Source organism: Petaurus breviceps, unplaced genomic scaffold, assembly GCF_028583685.1.
Source record: "Petaurus breviceps papuanus isolate PSGF00001 unplaced genomic scaffold, PetGlider_PUasm1.0 90808, whole genome shotgun sequence".
NCBI lineage: Eukaryota > Metazoa > Chordata > Mammalia > Diprotodontia > Petauridae > Petaurus > Petaurus breviceps.
In genome coordinates, this window is record NW_027187349.1 from 11,858,707 (window position 1) to 11,884,483 (window position 25,777).

The 25,777-nt window shown below is 35.5% G+C and overlaps 1 protein-coding gene across 6 annotated transcripts in view; it reads left to right on the forward strand.

Moving 5' to 3' along the window:
• The window catches only part of CEP43 (centrosomal protein 43), a 53,688-nt gene extending 36,836 nt beyond the window's left edge, over positions 1–16,852 (forward strand). For all 6 annotated transcript variants that reach the window (XM_069070415.1, XM_069070414.1, XM_069070418.1 and 3 more), the window contains 4 exons: positions 2,532–2,600; positions 6,666–6,705; positions 8,391–8,490; positions 14,505–16,852. In XM_069070415.1, coding sequence (XP_068926516.1) covers positions 2,532–2,600; positions 6,666–6,705; positions 8,391–8,490; positions 14,505–14,579 — 284 coding nt within the window. In that variant the 3' untranslated portion in view covers positions 14,580–16,852. The remainder of the gene's footprint in view (positions 1–2,531; positions 2,601–6,665; positions 6,706–8,390; positions 8,491–14,504) is intronic.
• The last annotated feature ends 8,925 nt before the right edge of the window (positions 16,853–25,777 follow it).

Sequence of the window (25,777 nt, forward strand, 5' to 3'; positions counted from 1 at the left end):
TACCGTGTTTCCCCGATGATAAGACACTGTCTTATTAATTTTTTTGGACAGAAAAACACCAGAGGGCTTATTTTCAGGGGAGGGCTTATTTTAATGAACATTGACAGCAATTTTAATAAACAGGTAAATGTGAACAAAAAAATGTACCTTTATTCAATGACGCGCTCATTGCTGCAGCTCTGATTGGATGCAGCTCGGAGCACGGCATGCGTTTCACCGGGGGGGGGGGGACGGTGCATACAGAAGGTACCGTAATGTAGCGTGTAGCGCAGGGGATCACCTTCACTACAGTAGCAATCTCAATAGGGCTTATTTTCGAGGAATCTTACACAGTAAGAGGAGGGCTTATTTTCGGGATAGGTCTTATTATCGGGGAAACACGGTATAAATGATTGTTATTATTTGGAACTGCCCTTGTTTTTTGTTTTTTCTATTATGATTGAGTCCTTGTTAGGTTTAGATTTCAGTACTATTTCAGGGTTTGTGAGATCTATGTTATCTTAGCTACTAATCACTATAGGAAGATTATTGATAACTAGTATTCATATAGTTCTTTAAGTTTTGCAAAGCATTTTACAAATATCTCACTTGACCTTCAAAACCACCATAAGAGGTGCTTTTATTATTCTCCATTTTACAGATGGGGACACAGGAAAACAAATTAATTGTATTGTCCATGGTTACACAGCTACTATGTGGGTCCTCCAGGAACTTAGATTTGAGGACAGAAGATTACTGAGAGTGTATTAATATATTCTTCGTGTAAAGAAAAGACCTGTGTATATTGAGAATGTGTGATATGCTTTATAAATATATTCAGTATGTAAGAAAGAATAGGGTTAGAGGATGAACCTGTGATTTCATTGGTATATAAGGAACTCATAGATATAGAAACATTCCTCTGCCAGTGCTGTTTGATGCCTATTCTGTAACTTTGAGTCTTAGAGAGTTGCCTGGAAATGTCAAACTCAAGTCTGGCAGGCAAAACTCCCTAGTATGCAGAACCAGATTGAAATGTAATTGGGAAATGTTTATCTGAATAAATAAAAATACAGTGCAGTATCTACAGTGTTCATTTTTGTTTATCTAAGTCAGTACAAATCCCTCAGGGATATGTTTCTGTTTGAGTTTGACACTTCTGGCATAGAATACTGAAGAGTTGTGATTTAACCCAAGTTACTTAGATAGTTAGTGTCAGACTTAAACCCTGGTCTTCCTACCTTACAGGGTTAGCTTTCTCTTCACCACACCCTATTTCCTCAAGTGAGGAAGAATCATATATCACTGAACTTGAAGTATAAATTACAAGTCATCTAATACAGTGTTTCATCTAATAAATCCCAGTTTATAATTATTAGGGTTCTCACATGCTCAGTCATATACAAATCAAGGTATATACAGATGTTCCCACATACATTCACCCCCAGTCTCACTGTACACACATGCCATTCTCCTATCCCTTTCCCCTCCTCATTATCATTGTAGTTTACTGATTTGGAAGTAGTGATCGCTAGTACACTGAGGGTAGATTGGGGTGGGAGGCAGTGGGTCTTTTTGTTTAAGCAATTGGGGTTAAGTAACTTGCTCGAGGTTACATGGCCAGTTATTTCTGGGCGTGGTGCTAAGTATCTGAGCCCAGATTCGATCCCCAGATCATCCCGACACTGGAGCTGGTGCTCTTTACTCGCTGAGCCACCTGGCTGCCCCTAAGCAGTGGGTCTTTAAAGCAGATCCTTAAGAAATAAAGAATGTGTATAATAGAGAGCAAGTAGGAAATAAGAGCCAGATTATAGGACAGAAATGAGGACAAAAGGAAGAAAAGAAAATAAAGTGAATTTTTGGAATGTTCTCTTGAGAGATTTGTATCCAGTAAAAAAATTGCTGCAGTGTTTTGTAGAAGAGGGTAATGTAGTTGGAATAGTGAGAACAAAGTGTTTCATTGGTAGCATTTTAGTTGTTGATAAGGAATGTCATGTAATATAATCAGACTATTGACCAGACCCTATTAATCTCCAGCCATTCTTTTTTATATAATTATGCTTATATCATATAAGCAAGCCCTGTGCACTTTTCAAAAGAGACATTTTAAAGATCATATCTTAGTAATTAATAGTACCGTGTTTCCCCGATAAGAAGACACTGTCTTATTAATTTTTTTGGACAGAAAAACACCAGAGGGCTTATTTTCAGGGGAGGGCTTATTTTAATGAACACTGACAGCAATTTTAATAAACAGGTAAATGTGAACAAAAAAATGTACCTTTATTCAATAAGCAAATCACTGGGGAAGAACAGGATGACGCGCTCACTGCTGCAGCTCTGATTGGATGCAGCTCGGAGCGCGTGTAGCGCAAGGGATCACCTTCACTACAGTAGCAATCTCAATAGGGCTTATTTTTGGGGGAGGGCTTATTTTAGAGGAACCTTACACAGTAAGGGGAGGGCTTATTTTCGGGATAGGTCTTATTATCGGGGAAACACGGTATTACAAATAAATAATTATGTTTGCTAATTGTTTTTTTTCTTCTCAGATACAAGAGGAAGCTCAGTATTGAGAGATCTGAAAATGGTCAGTGATAAAATTGGATCTCTTGGATTAGGTAACTTTATTTTCCCTTTTGATATGGTGTTAAATTAGTAGATTTTTTTGGGCATGGTATCTTTTAAATAGAATAGATAAATAAATAGAAATAAATAGAAATTTATAAACATCAGTTTGTCACTAGTTAAATTATACTGCTAATTTGCCTTTAGGGATAGATTAATGTAGATGTAAGGGTAAGTAATCTTTAAAAGGCTAATTTGCCTAAAATGCCAAATTTGAATTTATTTTCTCTGGTATCTGAGTGGAGAGAATATTCAATATTTATTAAGTTACTACTTTGTGCAGAGCACTTATACTGTGTAGTAGAAAACAGTGATACTTCAAGGATCTATTATTTCATTAATATGGTTATCCTTTTTTGTTGTTTTTGTAAATCTTTAACTTTAAACTTAAATATGAAACAAAAGAAAAACCATTTTCTTGTTAGTAGAACATAGGAGAGGATCCATTATAAAACAATAAGTTTCCATTTCAAGAAAACCTATATGATAAATACTACACATTGTTTTCAAAGCTGCCCTACTTCTTTCTAGGGTTTTTCTTTGCTATGCACTTTTTACTTTTTTCCCTCCCACCTCCCTTTCCTCTCTTTAAAGAAGGCTTCACTTAAATCTGGGCATATATATATACATATATATATATATGTATGTATATATATGTATATGTATATATACACATATTCATAGATATCTATAAACATACACATATATACACTCATATACATATATGTAAAACCATAGTATGCATATTTCTACTTGTCATCTCTTTATCTGGAGATGGACAGCATCTTCCTTGGTCTAGATCTTTCCATATTTTTCTAAATCAACCACCTCATTATTTCTTGTACCATAGTAGTATTCAACACAATCACATCCTGTCTGAGAGATTGTCTTTGAAAGTTTCTTTGCAGTTTTCTGCATTTCTTCTTTTCTTGGCTCCATTGGTTTTATTTATACAAGACTTTTTAAATTTAATATAATTGAAATACATTTTGTACTTCAACAGTGCTCTCACCTTATAATATAGTTTAAGGTCTGATACTGCTGAATCTCCTTCCTTTGCATCTTTTTCCCCCCCTGGTTTCTTTGAAATTCCTGACCTTTTCTTCTTCCAAATGAACTTTGCTATTATTTTTCTAATTCAAGATAATTTCTTAGTAAGGTCACGCTTTTTTACCCTCGTCATCCATCCTAACCACAGTTCCTCTGTGACTTAGCAGATGGTTTTTGAGAATTGCTGCACTCCTCACACACTCCCCCACCCAAAAAAAAATTCATCAGTCAAGTCAGGGGGGAACCTCTATGAAATTAGCCAGGCGTGGTCTTCAAACAGCATGTATATGGTCCATGACTGGGCCTATTCTTGATGCCTTTTCAGTTTAATAGAACCTGTGGGAGCTTGTGTGCTACTGAGATGGCCTTTAGGAACGTAGGATAATTTCTATATCGTGATGAGGCCTTATAGCTCACCTTTTAGGTGAGGTTGAGGGAAATAAAAATGCCAAAACAAGACATATCACTGTTTTCATGGTGCTCATAATTTAGAGGAAAATCAAACATGTCCACAAATAACTTAATGTAGTGCAAAGTATGATAAAAAATTTAAAGAAGTGAAACAAATTGCAGTGTGAAAGAGGAGTCAAGGGAGTCTCCTGGGCAGTAGGCCAAGAATATGAGTTCTTTGAGAGCAAAACTTTTATTTTTGCACTTAGTACAGTGCTGACACTGCATATAGTAAACACTTAATAAATGCTTATTGATTACTGAGTGACTGAAGGAAGGAGAGACTTTTTATTCTCCAAACCTCAACTGATGTGAAAATTCAATTAAAGGCACTGAATGAAAGACAAGGCATTGCTGTAATGGAAATTCTAGAAAACTTTGAAAGACAAGCATGTCACTGAATAGGTAATTTTTCACAGTCTAGCAATAAATGTTAATTTACTGGTTGGGAACCCAGATCCAAGATAAATAGAGCTAATAAACCAGTAAACTCCCAGCAGTAGATGTCTGCTGCCGCAATAAATAAAAGGTCATTTTTTCTTATTTCATGATTTCTATGTTATCACTATTTTTCATTGCAAATACATATTATTAAGCTTTGGGGCATGGGAACCTTAATATTATTTATAATATTGTTTCTGTGAGAAAAATCTCTTTGGAGAACCAAAGACTAACAGTGGCTTCTTGCTTTTCTTCAAACAAGATACCACATTTCCTGATTCTCCTTGTATTTTCCTGGCTGTCTCATGTGCCTGGAATGTTCTCACTCTTTTCTGCCTCCTGACTTCCTTGAAGTCTTAGATAAAATCCCACCTTCTACAGGAAACCTTTCCTAATCCTTCTTAATGCTACTACCTTCATTCTTTTGCTTTCCAAATTAGGCTGCATATATATTGTTTGTTCATAGTTGTTTTCGTGTTGTCTTCCCCATTACACTGTGAGCTCCTTGAGGATAATTCTCAGTTCTTAACGTAGTGCCTGATATAAAGTAGGTGCTTAGTAAATGTTTGTTGATTGACCTTTAAAATACCTTTGTGATTTGTGAATTGACTTGTCTGTATAAAAAAACAACAACACACACACACAACTTTAACAAAAAAAAAAAACAAATATACACTGAAAAATCACATTGATTAGTCCATGTTTAGGCAGACTTCAAGCCAGAATTTGTCAGGAGAAGAGAGAGAAAGATTGCTTATGTTGTAGCCAGTATAGTACATATAATATAAATTCTTATTCTACTAGTTTGATTACTTTGAGTTCTTAATTCACAGTAAATCTACATCCTATAACCAGGAAGTTGAAATGGAAATTTCTTGTCACTTAGCATATTGTTTAATGATTCATACTGAATAAGGTTACAGTTTCAAGTACCTCTGTGTGCTGCAAATGATCCCATCTCTCTTAGCCAAAGGTTTTCAAAACTTAGGGAGGATAGTGGGGTAGGGAGGGAACGGTTGTAACTGTGAAACCTTTCCAGTCTTAACTGCACTTTCAGTAGTTGTCAAGATGGTCATCGTCTGTTTTTAAAAGGGCAAAATATGGCTTACTACCTCTCACTGTTTCTTGTTATCTGCATCACCATCCAATTGAAAACTTCAAATATTCACTCAGTTATCCATGTTATGGCCTGTGGTAGCTACTGTGTTTCCCCGATAATAAGACACTGTCTTATTAAATTTTTTGGACAGAAAAACACCAGAGGGCTTATTTTCAGGGGAGGGCTTATTTTAATGAACACTGACAGCAATTTTAATAAACAGGTAAATGTGAACAAAAAAATGTACCTTTATTCAATAAGCAAATCACTGGGGAAGAACAGGATGACACGCTCACTGCTGCAGCTCTGATTGGATGCAGCTCGGAGCGCGTGTAGCGCAAGGGATCACCTTCACTACAGTAGCAATCTCAATAGGGCTTATTTTCGGGGGAGGGCTTATTTTAGAGGAACCTTACACAGTAAGGTGAGGGCTTATTTTTGGGATAGGTCTTATTATTGGGGAAACACGGTATCGCCTCCTTCCTGTGTCTGCATAATACACTATACAATACCTGCTTGAAGTTCTCGTAGCAAGGTTAGGTCTTCTAGTTTGTGGAGAAGGCAAGGCCTGTATTTGACTGGATGATAGTAATTGCTGCAGAATGGGATGTGGTCCTGTCCTGTAGCAACTGCTGAAGCTTTATTGGACAATCATTGAATATAGTCCCAGAGAGTTTTGATCCTAGGCTCTTGAGGCAGCAAGAATTTTGGTTGTGGTTATAACATGAAATCAAATATAGAGCTTGCTTTCTCCATTCCACTAACTGCATTTTTTTAATTGAAACTTTTTCAAGAATTCATATTCTTCCCAATTAGTCTTTATTAGAAGCTTTATTATAATTTTCTTTATTGACAGATTGTGTTTATAACATAATTATTCTTCTCTGATATGGGAATGTGTTTGAGGTTGATAAGGAAATTATTTATTTTAGATGTGCTTCTGAGATTAATAGATAAAAGTTTTTTCAGGTATATTGTGTATTTGTATATTATATGCTGTATATTTTTCTAACTTTAGGAACTGGAGATGAAGAGGAGTACATGGATGATTTTAATAGGTAAGAAAGACATTTTCTAAGCAGGCAAATATATTCAAGTAAAAATATACATGTAAATTTCTGAAGGCATTTTCAAAAATGAAAAATTTTGTTTAGAATTTATAATTAATTTATAGTCAACTTCAGTTTATTTTCCCACTAATGGAGATGCCAATAGATCCCAAACTTACTTATATTTGACTTCATAGAATGTTCTTAAATTTACCCCCAATCTAGATTTATTAGGGGTAGTATAGAAATCACTAAAATAGAATAACTAAAGCAAGACTGGTTACTGTGAAGACCTCATATATGAATAAACTCAAAGCTGTTAAGTTACTCCTTCTTGATTTCTATTTTTTTTCTCCTTCCAGTTTAGTAGTCTACTATCTTAACACCACCCCAGGCATAGACACCTGCTCTGCCATAACACCCTATGGATCCATGCCCTCTGCCCAGCAGCTGAACTCTTTTATCTGGGTTTCCTCTCCCAACTAGAATTTGAGCTCTTTGGGGGTGGCTAGGTAGCGCAGTGAATAGAGCACCAGCCCTGGAGTGAGGAGGACCTGAGTTCAAATCCAGCCTCAGACAAAACACAAAAACTAGCCCCAATTGCCCTACCTTCCCCACTCCAAAAAGCCCCCCCCAAAAAAGACATAAAAAAAGAATTTGAGCTCTTTAACAGCAAAGACTTCCTTTTTTTTTACTTCTTGTATTCCTAGGATTTAGCACAGTGCTTTAACACATAGTAAGTGCTTTCAAAATGCTTTTCCATTCCTTTTCAATATAAAAACAGGTCTCTCTCAAACCTTCCTTAAAGAAGGTATGCCGGGGGTGGCTAGGTAACACAGTGAGTAGGGTACTGGCCTCGGAGTCAGGAGGACCTGAGTTCGGATCTCAGCCTACACACAGACACAGACACAGATATTCACACACACACCCCCTAGCCGTGTGACCTTGGGCAAGTTATTTAACTCCAATTACCCTCTAAAAAGCAAAAAAAAAAAAACAAGAATAAAATTTAAAAAAAAGGTATAGGCAGTTCTGGGGTTTTCAAAAGACTTTTGTCACATGCAAAGTAAGTGTGAATAAACATGTAAACACTTATTGTATTAAGTTGCCAAATTTGAAAAAACGATTTGTTACAAATAAATTTAAAAGGAATCTTTTTTTAATCTTACATATTTATCACACAAACTTATAATTCATATATTTTAATTAAAACAAATCTAGATGAACTATTACAGAAACTTAATTAGATGAAAAGTATATTTTTTCTTATGAGAAAGTACATTTTTAAGAAAATCAAGAATTTGAGCTGCTGATCCGTCTTCAGCGTATGTATGTGTGTGCACATGCACACACACAGAAAAAGAGAGTAATGAATGACTTTTTTGGTTTGATTTCTTTAGTTTTAGAGGTGTGTATATTACTTCCCTGAGAAGTTAAGTGACATATTCAGTGTCTCATAGCCTGTATATCACAGGTAAGGCTTGAACTCAGGTCGTCCATACACCAACCTGTCCATTATGCCACTCTTACTTCTAAGAGAATATTTAGTATCTTTAATGAAACATTGCTCAATGTATGTTACTCAGATTTTTTGCTTAAATGGTTTATTTTTTTAATGAACATTTTTATAGGTTAATTTTTATGAATGATTTCTCATCCTCACAATCCTTTTTTTCTTACCTTTCTGGAAATAGTACCATAAGTCATCGCTCAGAGAAAAGTGAAATAAGTATTGGTGAAGAGATAGAAGAAGACATTTCTGTGGAACTAGATGACATCAATGTCAATGATAAAGTATGCTTCTTACATGCATGTTTTTATTGAATGATCTCTTGCTTTTTGAAGAAATGTATTTAATGGATTTGTAGACTAGAGAAGCTTTATATATAGTTGAAATTTGTTAATTTGTGCTCTTGGGATACTGTCAGCATGAAGGAACAGAAAAAGATAGAAAAATAACTGAGTATAGTTTGACATGCACTGTGAATTTTGAGAAGACAGATTTCACTGGATTATGAGACCTAGAGGTAGGATCCCATGACTTAAAATGCTTCAGGGGAAGTCAGCCTAAGGTAAATTAGAAGTGCTCTAGAATAAAATTCCAATGACATGAAAGCAATTCCAGTAAGGAAGAAAAAATGTTAAAAGACTGTACAGAAGTTAAAAGCAAGGCCAGAGAACAATCAGTTTAAGAGTTTCACACAATTCTAGAAATATAGTGTTGGGAAGGCTAAAGCTTATAATGAGCTGAAGCCAGCAAGGGAAGCAAAGGACAACCAGAAAGGGCTTTTTTACTTATAATGGGGAAAAAAGAAGGATCAAAAAAGGAATCAGACCCTTGCTTAGTATAGATGAAGTGATAATAACTGACAACAGAGAAGGTGGGGCTACTGAATTTTTATCTCTGTTTTCTCTGCAAAGGAGAATGACCTTTATACTGGAAATGGCAGAACAAAAATGACCAACAGAGTTGATGTCCATAATAAGAGATAGTAAGAGATTAGAATTGTTTTCATAAATCCAAGTCACCTTTCCTAGAGTCACTTGAATAAGTAGGATAGCATTTAGCATATCCGATCTTCTTCCTTTTTCCCCCGTGCTACCTGAGGGTTTTCCCTTTTACCAGCCTTTCTCCCAGTCCTCATCCCTCTTGACCTGTTTTCAGCATTTTGACAGTATAGACCAGTAAAGTCAAACTCAAATAGAAATGGGGGCCATTAATCTGTACATAAGGATCAATACTTATAGAATCATTGACTTAGTTGTAAAATGTAGTATATATTTTTTATTGTATTTTTATTTTAGGTGTTTCCCAGTTACATTTTAATTTGGTTTGGGCCACACTCCAGAGAATTATGGGCCATGTTGCTTGTTTAACACCTTTGATGTAGACCATCCTCTCCTTCTGGATGCTCTCTCCTTTTTATGGCACTGCTGTGTCATGGTTCTCTTCCTGCCATATAAACCAGTCCCTTTGGTTGTCTTTGTAGGATCATCTTTCATATCACATCACCTATGTATGGGCTTTACCCTTAGCCCCATCTTTTGTTTGTGTATTCTTTCTTAGTGATTGCATCAATTTCTATGGGTTTGTTATCTCTATACAGATGTATGTCCAGCTGTGTATCTGTATGTCTGGCTTTCCTTTGTCTCTTAGGCTCCTGTTATTTGTGGGATAATTCTCCGTGGATATCTCAAAAGCATCTCAAACTCATTATATCTTCTGAGCCCACTTCTCCTTCTAATACCCTATTTCTACTGAGGGCACCCACTTTTCTTCTAGGTACCCATATTCATAATCTGAAAGTTATTCATGATTTTTCCCTCTCATCCTTCATATACAATCCATTGCCAAGTTTCAGTTATGATAGCTAAAAATAACACTTTAAAGTTTTGCTTTAATATACATTATCTTATTTGATCCTCAAAAAAACTGTGTGAGGTAGGTGCTAGTATTATCCTTATTTTATAGGTGAGAAAACTGAGGTTGAGAAAGGTTAAGTGACTTTCCTAGAGTCAAACATCTAGGAAGTGTTGGAGACTGGTTTTGAAGTCAAGGCTTTCTAAAGATTCCAGATCCTGACACTTTCTACTGTTAACTGGTTTTGTCAGTTGCACTTCCTTGGTATATCCAACATTCATTCCATTTTCTTTGTACACACCACAACTACCCCAGTCTAGACTCTTTCTAGTGCCCCCTCACACACTTTGTGTTCCAGAAAACTGGTTTATTATGTACATAATTTGTCCGTGACATTTGTTCTCCCATTTCTGTATCTTTAATAGACTTTCCCCTATTCTTGGCATGCTTCTTCTCATTTCCACCTTTTTTTAAACTATTTAGTGCTCAGCTTAAATGCCACCTCCTTCAAGAACCCTTTTGCAATTCACACAATTATTGGTGTGCCCCCCCCACTGTGAATTTATTTATTTTTTTATGCATCTGTATATTTTGTGTGTGTTTCTTATATTTACTTACATAGAATATGTCCTATTTCTCTAGTAGAATTAGAGCTATTGGGAATAGTAACTGTCTCACTTCTGTCTTTTTATATATATATATCCCCAGAGCCTGGTACATAATAGAAGCTTAATAAATGATTATTGATTATATATTGAGGTCATAGATGACAGTTATAATAATTGCCACTCATGTTACACTTTAAAGTTTACAAAACACATTCCCACAACAATGCTGTGAGGTAACTAGTACTGGTATTATTAACATTTTACAGCTGTTGATACTCCAGCTCAAGATAATTGCTGAATTGACCAAGAGAACAGCTGCTAAACACTGGGACTTGGATTTAAGCCCAATTTAATGGTGTTTCTAGGGTGTCCTGCCTTTGTAGTTGCCTAGGGTAGATCAGCAAGGATTAGGCACAGTCATGCTGGTTTTTTTATGCATATAGAACAAAATGCAGGAAAATCTCACAATTGGGGTGAGTTAGGAATGATAACATAAAGTGGACAGAGAACTGGCCTTGAAGGCAGGAAGACCTGGGCTTGAATCCCACCTCTGACACTTAGTGTCTTTGTGACTCTAGGCAGATCATTTATCTCAAGAGTAATGCTCTAGGCAACACTCTTTAAGACTAAAGTTACAGAAATACTGTTGGGCTGCATTGCTAAGGGGTTTTCTCATCTAGACAGCTCCTTAGACCAGTAAAATCACAAGTCTAGTCCCTATCTCTATTCCTTCCACCCCTCTAGAATAGAAAGTTATCTAGTATAATGGTACTTTGTAGAGTGATGTAGAATATCAAGCAATGTCCACAAAGCACATAAGGTATGAAATCCAGTTTGAGGACGATGTACAGAGATCCACACTGGGCAGGAAAGCACAGTAAGAGTCTTAACTATATATACAATGATCTGTATTCAGAGATTTAGAGTAGGCAGAAAATAAGAGTCTAGACAGAGAAACCAGGAACCACAACTCAGAATTTGGTGTAGATGGATGGTTCTTTCCAAGCAGTGCAACCCTAGGGGATGACTGTTGATTCTAAAACTGTGTGTGCTGGTTTTAGTTTTTTTTTTTTTAATCTGAACTAGACTAATAAGAACTGATAGTTATGTGTTCTTTTCCAGAAATATGGCAAATGTTTGTGACTGGTGATTATAACATAAGTTAGAGCTCTATCATTGGATATTTTGGGGCAGAGAATAAATGAATTCTGGGGATTGTAGAGGGGATTTCTTTTTGAAATACAGTTTGTACTTGATGAACTCTTAAGGGTTTTTCTACCTTTAAAGAAATGCAGAAGAATCTCAATAGAATTTAGCAAGAGTGTTCTACAGTAAAAGTAGGGAGAAAATGGTTACTTAAAGGAAATAGATTATTTCCTTAGCAAGTTTATTCTTTATAAATGGTACAACGGTCATTTTTAGCCTGCCCTTGATCCAAGTTACCACAGATTTCAAATATCAGAGAGTACATGTGTGTATACATACATGCATACATTACATAATATACTCTTGTGATTGTCAGAAACACATTTTATTTTAAAACATCATAACTAAATGTTGTTCTTCTCAAAACTTGTCCATGACACTAAAAATTAATTTGGAACCTAATATTTGAATAGTTCAGGGGGAGAGAGATGACTTTGGGCTAAGGAAACCCTGGAAGCCTTAATAGAAAAGATGGCATTTGAACTGGGCCTTGGCAGACCTATATTCTCGCCATGTTTGTTTTTTGGCATATTTGAGAACCATGATTATCTCCATTTCATATTATAGTCCTCTCAGAGTAGGACTTTAATAGAAGAGGAAATGCTACATAAATACTTTAATCCGATGTATTTGTCCTGTACTAATACCAGTCATTTACTTAGGATGTACTTTAGAGGGTCATATAATCAGGGTGATCTTTGTGAAGCATACATTAGTTATTGAGGACAATATAAACAAAATAGATGAATGCCTCTGCCATGGACATCATATAATGTAGTTAAGAAGATAGGATTTACAGAAGTTAAATAATTGTGGAGAACTTTAAAAGGGATGCTAGTTAGCTTTAGCAATACAATACAAACTAACTTTATGTATTATTCATATCCACTCTGAACCTCTTATATATTCAGTATGCAAACATACTCTCTTTTTTTTCCTGAAGCTAGCTTGATCCATTTTGTGTTGTATTTCTGTAGTTCACCTTAAACTATGTGCTTCTGACTAATTTCAGTTTAAAAAAATATATTTTGAATTGTTTCAAAAAGTGATCCCGTAAGCAACCTTTGTATCAAGTGTCCATATTAGCATTTGTTGGGCCTTTCATTTTTCTAAACTTATTTTTACCATCTTTGGTAAAAATTTCCTTGATATCAACAACTCATTTGTTATGAACTACTGTCTACTCTCTTTCCTTAAAATTTTTTTGATTGTTGCTTTATTATTCTCCTTTTGGATGACTGTTTTCTGCCTTTATAAAAACACAGTTCTTTTAGATCATACAAAAGCATCTTTTAAAACAAAGTTCTCCTATTGTCTTCATTGATTTTATTCTGTGGCTTATGTGCCATTCCCCACAGATTTAAGACAGGTACGTTATTCTACATTGTTTGAGAAGATATAATCATATTAATATTAGCATATTCTCAAATGATGTTTAAGGAAAAAATCATTCATAACAATGAAATTTAAATGGTACATTGACAAATCTTAGATGAATCATTACAAATGAGACAATCTCTGCCCTCTAGGAATTTAAATTCTAATGGAGAAAGAGAACATACAAAGGGGAATCATAAAGTGGGGGTAAGGAAAGGTAGGAGGGGAAGAGCTTGGCTTTTGATAGGAGGGATGTAGGAAGGATGGCCAAATTCCAGGTTGGCTTGGTTTGAAAACGATCAAGAAGTGGTATAGTGGCATGGTTCTAGAAAAGATTAGGTGAAAATTCACTTATCAGAGCCCTAGGTCCCAGAGGCAAAGTCCAAGTTCCCTTAGGATGACAATGTCAAGAATGACCAGAATATAGACAGCATGATTTGGAAATGGGGGAAATAGAGGGTTCTGTTTCAACTAGATTATGCCTATGTGTTTCTCTATTCCATGACATTGGATTTAACTTGATTTTGACTGTATTTGATAAACACTCGAGAGTTTTAAGATACACCTTAGGTTCAATTTTTACTTCGGTCTTTCCCTTACTGGAGGTTTCTCTCACAAAGTGTAGATGTTCATTGACTGGGTATCATATAGAGGGAATTCTTAACTGTTAAGGTACAGATTGGAATGTTTGACAAAGTAGACACCTAATTTTTATTGACTGACTAGATAACTTCTTAGATTCCTCAATTCTGAGAGTCTTTGATCTTAAAAAAATCATTGATAGAAGTTTTAAAATGTCCATTTTTCTCCTGTTTTAATGAATTTCAGTAAAATTTAAGGATATAGGTAGAGGTTCAGAGAGATGTGCTTGTACTGAGTGAAGTCTACAATAGATACAAATAAGACCAATTAATGATATTTTTTAACCATTTTCTCATTTTGTTGGTCTTACTAAAAGTAATGCTTAGCCAAATTTTCTTAAACTTTTCACTTGTATAGCTTATTTGAGATTCTGATCATTGTCCTGATCTCATTTCTGCCTCTTAGGAACTGTGTAAACCTGAGCCCAGTCTCAAGTTTTCTCATCAAATGCCTAGTACTATTAGTCTCTTAGAATTATTGTAAAAACCAAATGATAATGGATTTGATGTGCTTTGTTAAATAAGTACTTTGTAAATGATAATTTTTTTTATTTATTATCGTAATTGTTATTTTAGAGAACTGATTATTTGTTTTCTCTTTCTTTTTACAAAAAGCTTGAAGACCTCACACAGGACATTACTGTTTCTCAACTTAGTGATGTTGCAGATTACCTAGAAGATGTTGCATAGACATGAAAGAAGGAGGTATTCTAATAAAATGGACTAAGGACCCTGAACAGTTACATTTCTTTCAGACAATCACTCTTTGAAATGTCTGCTTCCTGTTTGTGCCTTGTGTTTCAAAAAGACTGCAGATAAAAAAAAAAACTTATAATTTCACAGCATATACTAAGTGAAATAGTTCCAATTTGAGCCTGTGTGGAGGATTCATTATTCTTCATTTGGTTAAAATATGCCTTTCACTGTGGAAGTTGGATTTTTCAGCACTTGTCCATTGCAGGCAATGGACCTAAGGAATTACCAGTGTTATGGAGAGTATTATAGAAGAAATCAACAAAACTATACCTTCACACAAAATTGTGTATGAATGAGTGTGTGGCATTATGATACTTTTCAAATAATGGTTTTAGGCCTCAAAAGCAAGGACATCTGGAGTTAAGGCTTATCCACTCAATTATACTTTGTTATTGATGAAGTAATTCTGAGATTAGTTAAGAGTTATGTGATAAATCTTTAGTACTGAGATACATCAGTATAACTTAGGTTTGGTATATCAGCTTTAACTTTATATTTCCTTCCTTTTGGAAGGTTCGTTAGACCATTAAGGTTATCTTAAATTACTCTTCTGTCTGCTAATTAATTTTATTTTATGGACATCTAATAAGTGGTTGAAGCTTTGAGTTCCTAGAGATGGACAGTATCACAGTCAAGTTACTGTTGATGAGTCGTTGTCGGTGTGAGAATCTTTGATTTACAAGCAGAAAAATGTTCACTACAGTTGCATTTTTTTAAAAATTTGCCTTCTAAGATACCCAGACAAGTCTGAAACCATGAAACGGCTCTTTTTTGTTTCAGACCTGTAAGTTGACATCTAAGTTTAAATCCAAATTGGAAAACAAAATTAGTGATGGCCTAAGACCACATGAATACTCAGTTTCAGACAGAAGCTTATACTGTGCATGTTTTCATTATAACTCTATAAAAACAGGGTCAATAATGGAAATGCTGGCAGTTTTGTTTATACTGTCATGCATAAATGCTGCTATTTATAGGTCATTAACATTTGTAATACTAAAGTCTTTTAAATTGCACTTGAGCATTGTTAAAAATAATTGGAAATGATAAATGCAGGTGAATATAAACAGCTGTACATTTCTGTTAAATTTTTATACTTTTTTATTTCAATTAAATTATGGTTATTTTTTGTCACCTTAATAGAAAGCAGCATGCTAAACCAAATACATTAATGAAGAGAGGAGCTAATACATAGTTTACATAAAGCCAACTGGTACTCTCACATTGGCCCAAATATTTTAAAGTAATAATTTGTTGGGTTTTTAGTATAAAAGATGGTAATTACAGTACTAAAATATGGTATTGATTCTTTTTTGTTTACTGAAAATAAACCAAGTGAGAATATCAAGAAGAAATTAAAAGAAAAAAAAAAACAGACCACTGATGATGTTCAGGTCTGTCCTAGATTTATAAAGCAGTATCTCAAGATAGTTAAGGCCATTATATTTTTGTGTATTTGAATCTTATCAAGAGGACCTTTAAATGGTAAACAGCATCTTGTATGAGGAAATACTCTACTGCAAAACACTGTCCAAATTACTTACTACGAAATACTTTTCATGCTTTGTGTAACACCCACGAAACAATGTGAAATTTAAATGGCTGTTGTAAAGTGTAAAATTTTTGTTCTGCCCACGTGTGAATTGTATCAAATGTATTTTTTAAAATCCTGATTGAAGATAATGAGATTTCAATGAAATGTTTAAAACTTTGTTGCAGGATATGAACTTTATAAAAATTACAAAACCAATAAGTTGTTGAATAGTAGCATCTGAAATGTTGCGTTTTCCTACCTGTTAGAGAATCTAAATTTCAGATGGTATTTGGGAAAATGTGGGAGAAAAATACCAAATATGAGATCATCTTATGATGCTAGTACTGTATGAATTTTTGAGTAACTTGTAGTAACGTAAAATTCAGCTCTAAGATAAGGCTATGGTGCTAGATAGAGTCATTTACCCTGTTTGAAATAGATTTACCTATCTAAATAATGATTAAGCTTTAAGGTTTAGAATGGTAGAAGGCCATAAGATTTTGAGTGTGAAGGGGTTTTTTAGATGCATGTATATGGAAATATCCCAGGTAACATACTTTTTTGGAATATATTTTTATGGGGTGAAACCAGTATTCTGCAGTGGAAGTTTTCATATTTCAGGTCCTTAATTAATTGACAAAAAAATAAAAGTGCTTTTTTCTTCTTTCCTTCATGTTCTCTCATCTTTATACATTACTGTTATGTCACTAATTGGGTATTTATAAGCCTATCAAAAAGCCCATAAGGCAAAGGTAGATAATGTATATAGTATATCTATCCTTCATGTTAAATAATTTTGAAATACCCGTGTGAATTCAAAAGCGTATTTCACATATATCTCTTGTTTCCTGAACACTTGCCACCCCCAAATTTCTAGATCCATTCGGGCCTATCCCAATTCCTGGTCAGATTCATGTAAAGCCTAACTAAAAACTAACTATGCTAGGCAGAACACGTCTCTATGCATTCATAGTAGCTGTTTATGTATGTGAGATTGTCCTACCATACTGCCACATCTCTTTTTACTTTAGGAAGAAAGAAAAAGAAACATTCAATGTCTTTTTTCCTTCTTGCATCTTTTGTGTAAAGCATTCTGCTGGGCCCTGGGTAGGATTCCATGAAATAGCATTATTGTACTTATTTTGTGTGTTTGAATGCTTCCATCATATGATCCTATATAAGATGACCATAGAAGTCATCCAGTGTCATCATTTTACATTTGAGGAAACTGGGTAAAAAAAAAAAGTAACTTGAATTTCTAACTTGGATCCTACGTCCCCAGCATATTTTCTTCTATACCCTGTTGTCTGTCATACCAATATACCTTCCCTTCATCTTCTCACACCATTCTGTTTTTCTTTCTTCAAGTGCTGTACTTTTCAGGTAGAAGAGTATTAAGGATTGTCCTTATCACTTCCCACTCATGGCTTCCATCTTAGCTCTGTTGGTAAAGCTATCAACTAGCCTTCTTGTTCCTGAGGCAAGTCCCAGGTCAAGTTGGCATTAGCCATTCATCATCAAACTGTGAGCCACATGTTGTCCTTGGATGTCAGAATCTAACAGAGGTTGATGCCAGCAAAAATGGCAGAACATTTCTATTGCCTGGGAATGGGCATAGAGGCTCAGAGGCCTTGGTTGCCAATAGACTAGAGCCAGATATCACCTGTACCCTATTCCTTTTCATGGAGTGGCATCATGTGTCTGTTAACAGTGACAGTGTCCTTAAACACTCCTTTCTTTTTCTTGGTCACCCCCATCAGCAAAAAAGAGCACTACCCTGAGACTATGATAAGATCTCTCCCACTCCATGTTTTGGTTTTCTTAGGAACAAAAAGGAATCCATGTGAGAGACTTTGAAGATGGGTCTGGGAGATAATGAAAAGAAGAATTACTATGAAAGCACAACCTTAGGGCTGGAGCATTTGGGAGTAAAGAAGACAGACTGAATAAGGTGCCCATGTGCACAAAGGTAACACCCATACAAAAGATGTAACTGGTAGGTATTCCTGCCTGTCTCCTGCTAAAACTACCTTTGCTAGTTGGTAAGCTTTTCTCATATTATTTGGGCTTTGGTACATGTCCAGTCTTTCTGCCATCTATATGTTGTGCTTGACCTATAACATTTCCATTTGCAGATGTTAATTTTTTTAAGGTATCTTTCATTTGTAAATTACCAGATATTTATATTTTATGAGATAATTCTTCTAGCAAAGGTTTAATTTTTAAATGTCCTTTGCATTCTTTAGTAATTTACTTTTTCAGATACATTTTCATTTATAGGATTTAAATCTGTAAGAGAATTTAAGAGGTAATCTGCTTTAATAGATGAGTCAACTGGTAGGGCACTATACTGGGAGTTAGGAAGACTTGAGTTAAAATTTGACTTCAGACACTTTGGTGTAGGACCTTAGACAAGTAACTTAATTTCTGTCTCAATTTCCTCATCTGTAAAATGGGAATAATAGCACCTGCCCCTCCCCCCCAAGGTTGTGAGGATCAAAAGAGACAATATTTCTAAAAATCACAACATAGTGCCTGGAACATAGTAAAATGCTTTATGCTCATTTCCTTTATTTTACAGATAAGGAGACTGAGGCCCACAGAGGTCATAGAATTTGAGAGGTAGAAGGGACTTCCTTGGATGGATATGTATTCATTCTATTTAATGAAGGAATCCTTACCATGACATACCTGACAAGGGGTTATTCAACCTCTTTTTAAAAAAATATTTTCTCCCCAACTACAGGTAAAAACAATTTTTAGCATTCTTTTAAAAAATTTTGAGTTCCAAATTTACTCCTTTCCTCACCTCCCCCATACCTGAGATGGGTAAGCAGTCTGATAAAGGGTTATATGTGTGCAATCATGTAAAACATTTCCACATTATTCATTTTGTGGAAGAAACTTCAAACCAAAGAAAAAAAGTGAAAAATAGTATTCTTTAGTCTGCATTCAGACTCAATTAGTTCTTTCTCTGGAGTTGGATAACATTTTTTCCTCATGAGTCCTTTGGAATTGTCTTGGATCATTGTATTGCTGAGGACAGCTAAGTCATTCACAGTTGATCATTGTACAGCATTGCTGTTACTGTGTACAATGTTCTGTTTCTACTCATTTCGCTTTGCATCGTTTTATAAGTCCATGTTTTTCTGAAAGCATCTTATCATTTCTTATAGCACAATAGTATTCTATTACAATCATATATCACAACTTGTTCAGCCATTCCCCAATTGATAGGTACCCCCTCAATTTCCAATTCTCTGTCACCACAAAAGGAGCTCCTATAAATATTTTTGTATAAATAGGTCCTTTCATCTCTTTATTCCTTTGGGATACAAATTTAATAGTGATATTGCTTGATCAAAGGGTATACACAATTTTATAGCCCTTTGGGCATAGTTCGAAATTGCTCTATGTATATAAGGCCAGTACAACCTGTGGCTCATTGGCTGTAAGCAACCCACAGGCATACCAAAGGATTTCTGGCAGCCTGCGAAAAATGTGTATATGAGGACTTTCTTCTCATCAAATGCCCAGAAAAATATTTACATATTTTATATTTTTCATGGGCCACCCATGGTTTTATATATTTTTCATGGGCTGCAGGTTGTGCAGGCCTGCTCTATAGAATGGTTGGATCAGTTCACAGCTCTACCAACAGTTCAGTAGTTTCTGATTTTCACACATCCCCTCCAACATTTATCTTTTTCCTTTTATCAAGTTAGCCAATCTGATAGGCATAAGGTAGTATTTAGTGTTGTTTTAATTTGCATTTCTCTAATCAATATGATTTAAAACATTTTTTATATGACTTGATTTCTTTTTCTAAAAACTGCTGTTAGGTATATATATATCCTTTGGCCATTGATCAGTTGGATAATGACTTGCATTCTTATAAGTGTGGCCCAGTTTCCTGTGTATTTGAGAAATGAGACCTTTGTCAGAGAAACTTTCTGTGAGTTTTGTTTTTTCATTTCCTGCTTTCCTTTTAGTCTTGGTTGCATTGTTTTTGTTTCTGCAAAACCTTTTAAATTTCATGTAATTAAAATTATCATTTTTACTTGCCATGATCCTCTCTATTTCTTGTTTGGTCATAAACTCTTTATGGGTCTGAGAGGTAAGTTTTTCTGTGCTAATTTACTTATGGTATCACCTTTTCTGTCTAAATCATGTACCCATTTCGACCACAATTTAGTATACAGTATGAGATGTTTTTACCAAATTGCTTCCCAGTTTTCACAGCAATTTTTGTCACGTGGTGAATTCTTGACCTAAAAAACTTGGATCTTGGGGATGGCTAGGTGACACAGTCAATAGAGCACTGGCCCTGGAGTCAGGAGGACCTGAGTTCAAATGTGACTTTAGACACTTGACACACTAGCCGTGTGACTTTGGGCAAGTCAACCCCAATTGCCCTTCAAAAGGCAAAAAAAAACAAAACCAAAACTTGGATCTTTGGGTTTCTCACACACTACTGTGGTCATTTACTATTGTATTGTGTACCTAATCTATACACTGAACCACCTATTTCTTAGCCAGTACTAGATTGTTTCAGTGATTACCACTTTATAATATAGTTTGAAATCTGGTACTGAAAGACCATCTTCCTTCACATTTTTTTTCATTGATTTCCTTGAACTTTTGTTCTAGTTTGGTATGGCACTGAATAAGTAAACTAATTTAGGCAGAATTATTTTTATTTTATTGACTTAATCTACTCATGAACTATGAATATTTCTCCATTTCTGTCTAGTTCTGGCTTTATGTGAAAAATGTTTTGTAATTGTGTTCATATAGTTCCTGGGTTTGTCTTGGTAGGTAGACATTAAAATAATTAATATTAACTGCAATTATTTTAGGTGAAATTCTATTTCTCTTCCTGCTGGGTTTGGTACTGCTAGTGATTTATGTAGATTTATTTTACATCCTGAAAGTTTGCTGAAGTTATTGTTTCAACTAGTTTTTAGTTGATTCTTTAAGGTACTCTTAGTATATCATATCTTTTCTTTTTTTTTTTTTTTTGGAGGGGGGAAGGCAAGGCAATTAGGGTTAAGTGACTTGCCCAAGGTCACATAGCTAGTAAGTGTCAAGTGTCTGAGGTCATATTTGAACTGAGGTCCTCCTGACTCCAGGGCTGGTGCTCTATTCACTGTGCCACCTAGCTACCCCCATAATTATATCTTCTGCAAACAGTAATAGTTTTATTTCTTCTTTGCCTATTTTTATTCCTTCAGTTCCTTTTTTGTGTCTTACGTAATGTGCATTGATAATACTATGTTGAATAATAGTAGTGATAATGGATATCCTTACTTCACTCCTGATCATATTTTCTAGGTTTCTAGTTTATCCCCTTTACATGTAATGCTTGCTTTTGGTTTGATACATACTACTCACTTTTTTTTTTTTTAAGCAATCGGGGTTAAGTAACTTGCTCAAGGTTACACGGCCAGTTATTTCTGGGTGTGGTGCTGAGTGTCTGAGCCCGGGATTCGATCTCCAGGTCGTCCCAACACTGGAGCCGGTGCTCTTACTCGCTGAGCCACCTGGCCGCCCCTATACTACTCACTTTTTAAGAAAAGCTCCATTTATTCCTATTTCTAACATTTTTTAATTGGAAATAGGTATTATATTTTGTCAAAAGCTTTTTCTGCATATCTATTGACATAATCATTGTTTTTGTCTGCATTCCACCTCATTGTATGTGATAATCATGACATAGTCTCCTTACAAATATTTTATTAAAAAGTTTTGCATTAATATTTATTTGGAAAATTGGCCTGAAGTTTTCTTTCTGTTTTTGCTCTCCTGTAGGTATCAAAATCTTATTTATATGTTCTTTATAATTTCTTGAAATATGATATATAGGCCCCTTTTTTTTGATCGTGGCTTTCAGATAGTCTAGTAATTCTTAAATTATCTCTTCTCAATCTATTTTCCAAATTTTTCTTTTTAAGCTTTTTCACGTTTTCCTTTTATTTTTTCATTCTTTTGACTTTTATTGTTTCTTGATGTCTTGTGGACTCATTAGGTTCTACTTTCCCAGTTCTAATTTTTAAGGAATTATTTTCTTAAGTGTACTTTTGTACTTAGTTTTCCATTTGGCTAATTCTGGTTTTTAAGGAATTTGTTCCTTTAGTGAATTTTTGTGCCTCTTTTACCATTTAGCCTACTCTATTTTTTAAGGGGTTGTTATTTTCTTCAGTATTGTGTGTGTGCCTTCTTTACCTCTTTTATTTTTTTTTGTCTATATTTTCTTTTTTTTTGCGTTTTTATTTCTTTTCCCAATTATTCTTCTACTACTCTGATTTAAAATAATATTTTTAGTTGTTCTTTTTAAAAATCACTTTCTCTAACTTTTCCAGGAATTCTTTTTTTTTTTTCCCCAGGGATTATTGTTGAACTTATGTCCAGTCTTTTTCCTTTGAGGCTTTGCTTTCAAATGTTTTCTACATTGTTATCTTCTGGGTTTATCCCTTGAGCTTCCCTGTGAACATAGTAGCTTTTTTTATGGGCAAGTTCCCTTTTTGTTGTTGTTTGCTCATTCTCCAGCCTATTTCCTCACTTTGAACTTTATTTTGGAGTTGTACTCTGCTTACCTTGGAAGAAGGAGGCTATGAGGCACTGTCTGAAGCTTCAAGTTTTTTTCCCCACTGCCGTCTTCATAGCTGATTCTGGAGAGAGTCTTAAGTTTTCACTGTTTTCAAGAGGGTGTAAACCAGAAAAAGTCTGTTCTCCTGATTTGCACTCTGGATCCAGGAAAGGCCCTTGCTCCTTTGCTACTGCAAATACTCCTCTCTGTCCTAGAGTTGCAACCCGTAATTGGATAATTGGAACCTGAGTTGCCACACAGTGCCCAGTCCAACTCCCAGTGCTAGCACAGGAATTCCCTGTGATTTCTTTTTGACAAGTTCAGTCCCTCTACTATTTTGACAGAGAGCTCTTAAAGCTGCTGCTGCTATTGCTGCCATGTTCTTCAAGGCCCACAGCTGGTGTTGCCCCCACACTTTGCTCTAGGACAGTTCCCACCTCAGTGTCATAGACCTCTCCTTCTGACCTCCTAGGTTGTTGTCTAGAAAAATGTCTCACTTCCACTTATTGTTTGCTAGACTGCTCCAGAATTTGATTTGACAGGTTATTTTAAAGGTGTTTGGAGAGTACGACTGTAATACTGTTCACTTTTCTCTTCCATCTTGGCTTTGTCTCCCATTTCATATGTCTTCATTCAAGTCGTGTTTGATATTCATAATTGTTATCTTAACATTTGATTTTTGATACGTGGTTGTTCTTATCATTTATGTTGTTGAAATTATTTTCTTGGCTCTGCTTACCCAGCTGCATCCATTCCTTTGGATCTTTTCATGATTCTCCATATTCATCATATACATAATTTCTTACAGCACAGTAATATTCCATTACATTGACATACCACAGTTTGTTTAGCTATTCCCCAACTGCTGAGTATCTATTTTGCTTTCAGTTATTTGCTATCACAAAATAGTGCTGCTACAAATATTTTGGTATATATGAGGACTTTGTTCTCATTATTAGCATCCTTGGAGTACAGTCCACTGTGCTAGAAATTGGTCCCTCTTTAACTCCCCCCCCCACCCAACAAAGCCCCCCAAGTTCCCTGGGTAATGAAGTCAGGCTCTACTGTTTCAACAACAAAGATTAGTAAGGAATCTGGCAGCTCTATTGCTGCCCTTAGCATCATGTGACCAGTCTCATGCTTGATCTTAGACTTGTGCTGCTGGAATGGATTGTGCCTTCTTAGCATTTGGGGAATATATAGTTTTAACAGGCCGCCTACTATGTAGGCTCTCGAATAGGACCCATGTATGACTGTCCATTAGAGAAATTTCAGACAGTCTAGGTCAAAAGCCTCATGTGTCCAGACTTATTCAGAGGCTTGTTGGCTGGTGTTGTGTCTGGGTAGACCATAAAATTATTTTATGTATTCTAGGCCTAAAGGGTATCACAGGTCTAGAGAGAAACTGAACTTTTCAGGAGTGTGGAAAGCACATCTGGTGTTAGAGATACTGTAGGACTTAGGAGAGAAGAGACTTAGATCTTGCTATTCATCATAGGATTTCCCTATCTCTTGCCAGTCGTGTTTGCAATTGTGAGGAGCAATGTTTACACTTCCTTGGAAGGGCATTTAGGGGCATTGGGAAATAGTAAAGACTTGGTATATGTTACTTTAAAGAGGGTGGACAATAGGATAGTTACTATGATCATGACAGTGGTTATGATGCTGTATTTCAGGTGTGCATTGGACATGAGAACAACAGAATGAGTAGAAGAGGTTTTTGTGGAGTGTTATGTTAGTAGATTTGAAAATAGCCTACAGGTAAAAGACCAAGTCAGTATAGAGACTGGGAACCCCAAAGCATGATGGGACTCGATATGAAGCATCTTGCCTGTATGAATATCCCATGATATTCATCATGTATATGAAGTAAAGGGCTTATGGCTCAGTGGCTAGTGTCCCCCATACAATGTATACCACTTTGAAACAAGCAATGATGAAAGCTGAAAGATCAAATTTTATCTAGTATACCTTATTTGAATCAAAAGTATCTGAACTTTCTTCCTGATTTTAACTTGAGAAGGAGAAATTTCAGGAGGCATCCAAGCAGCATAACATCAGTGCAGGTGAGAGATAGTGGCCCTGTTATTCTTATCAATAGGGTAGGTTTCTGAGTCACACCCTTCTTGTGACAACTTTCCAGTATCAGTAGACCTTACCAAGGACAAAATATCAGATAAAACAGTATCACTGAAGTCATTTGTGGTCACATGGTGTAATGATATGCACAGAAGCTTTCCAGAACTGCTGCTGCGAACAGCTTTTTTTAAGGTTCTGATTACTCAATATAGTGATCACTCTATTCCACAACAAAAGCAAAACATCCATGGAAAATCAAGGTACAGCATAATTCAAAATACAGCATTCACCATATTTCAACTTATCACAGAAAATCACAATATAATATTCACAACATAGGCTCAAAGTAAAATAGTCACTCTTAAGTTAATTCAATCAGTCACAAAATAGTCACTCAATTCAATCAGTCACTTATCAGTAGTTTCAAAGTCTTCCACTCTTGGGGCAAAATCTTAATTAACTTAATCAGTCACTAATCTATAACAATAGTCAAAGTACTCAAAGTACAATCAGTCACTTATTCAGCAAAGTCTTACTAAGTATCATGCACAAAATCCTCCACTCCTTAGGTCACTAGTAAACTATAATTTCATAATTACTCACTACCCAAGGAGAGGTCTTTTCTTCATCTTGACTTGGAGCCTGTTCTCAGATTCTCTGGATCACCTTCCATGGTCCCATATTCTACCTGGATTCAACAGACTGTCACCTGGGTTCAATGGCAGACAGCTCCCAGTTCCCTGACCAACTCTCTGGGGAGGTCCTGCTCCACACTGAAGTTCACAGGGTCTGGTCCATGTCAGCTCCTTCACCATTTCTGCTGCAAGGAATTCAAAGCTCAACTAAGCCACAAACAAACAAAGTCTCAACATCTTGGTCATGCTTCAGTCACCTGGGCTCCTGTTCAGAAGGAGCTCCACCACTACCACA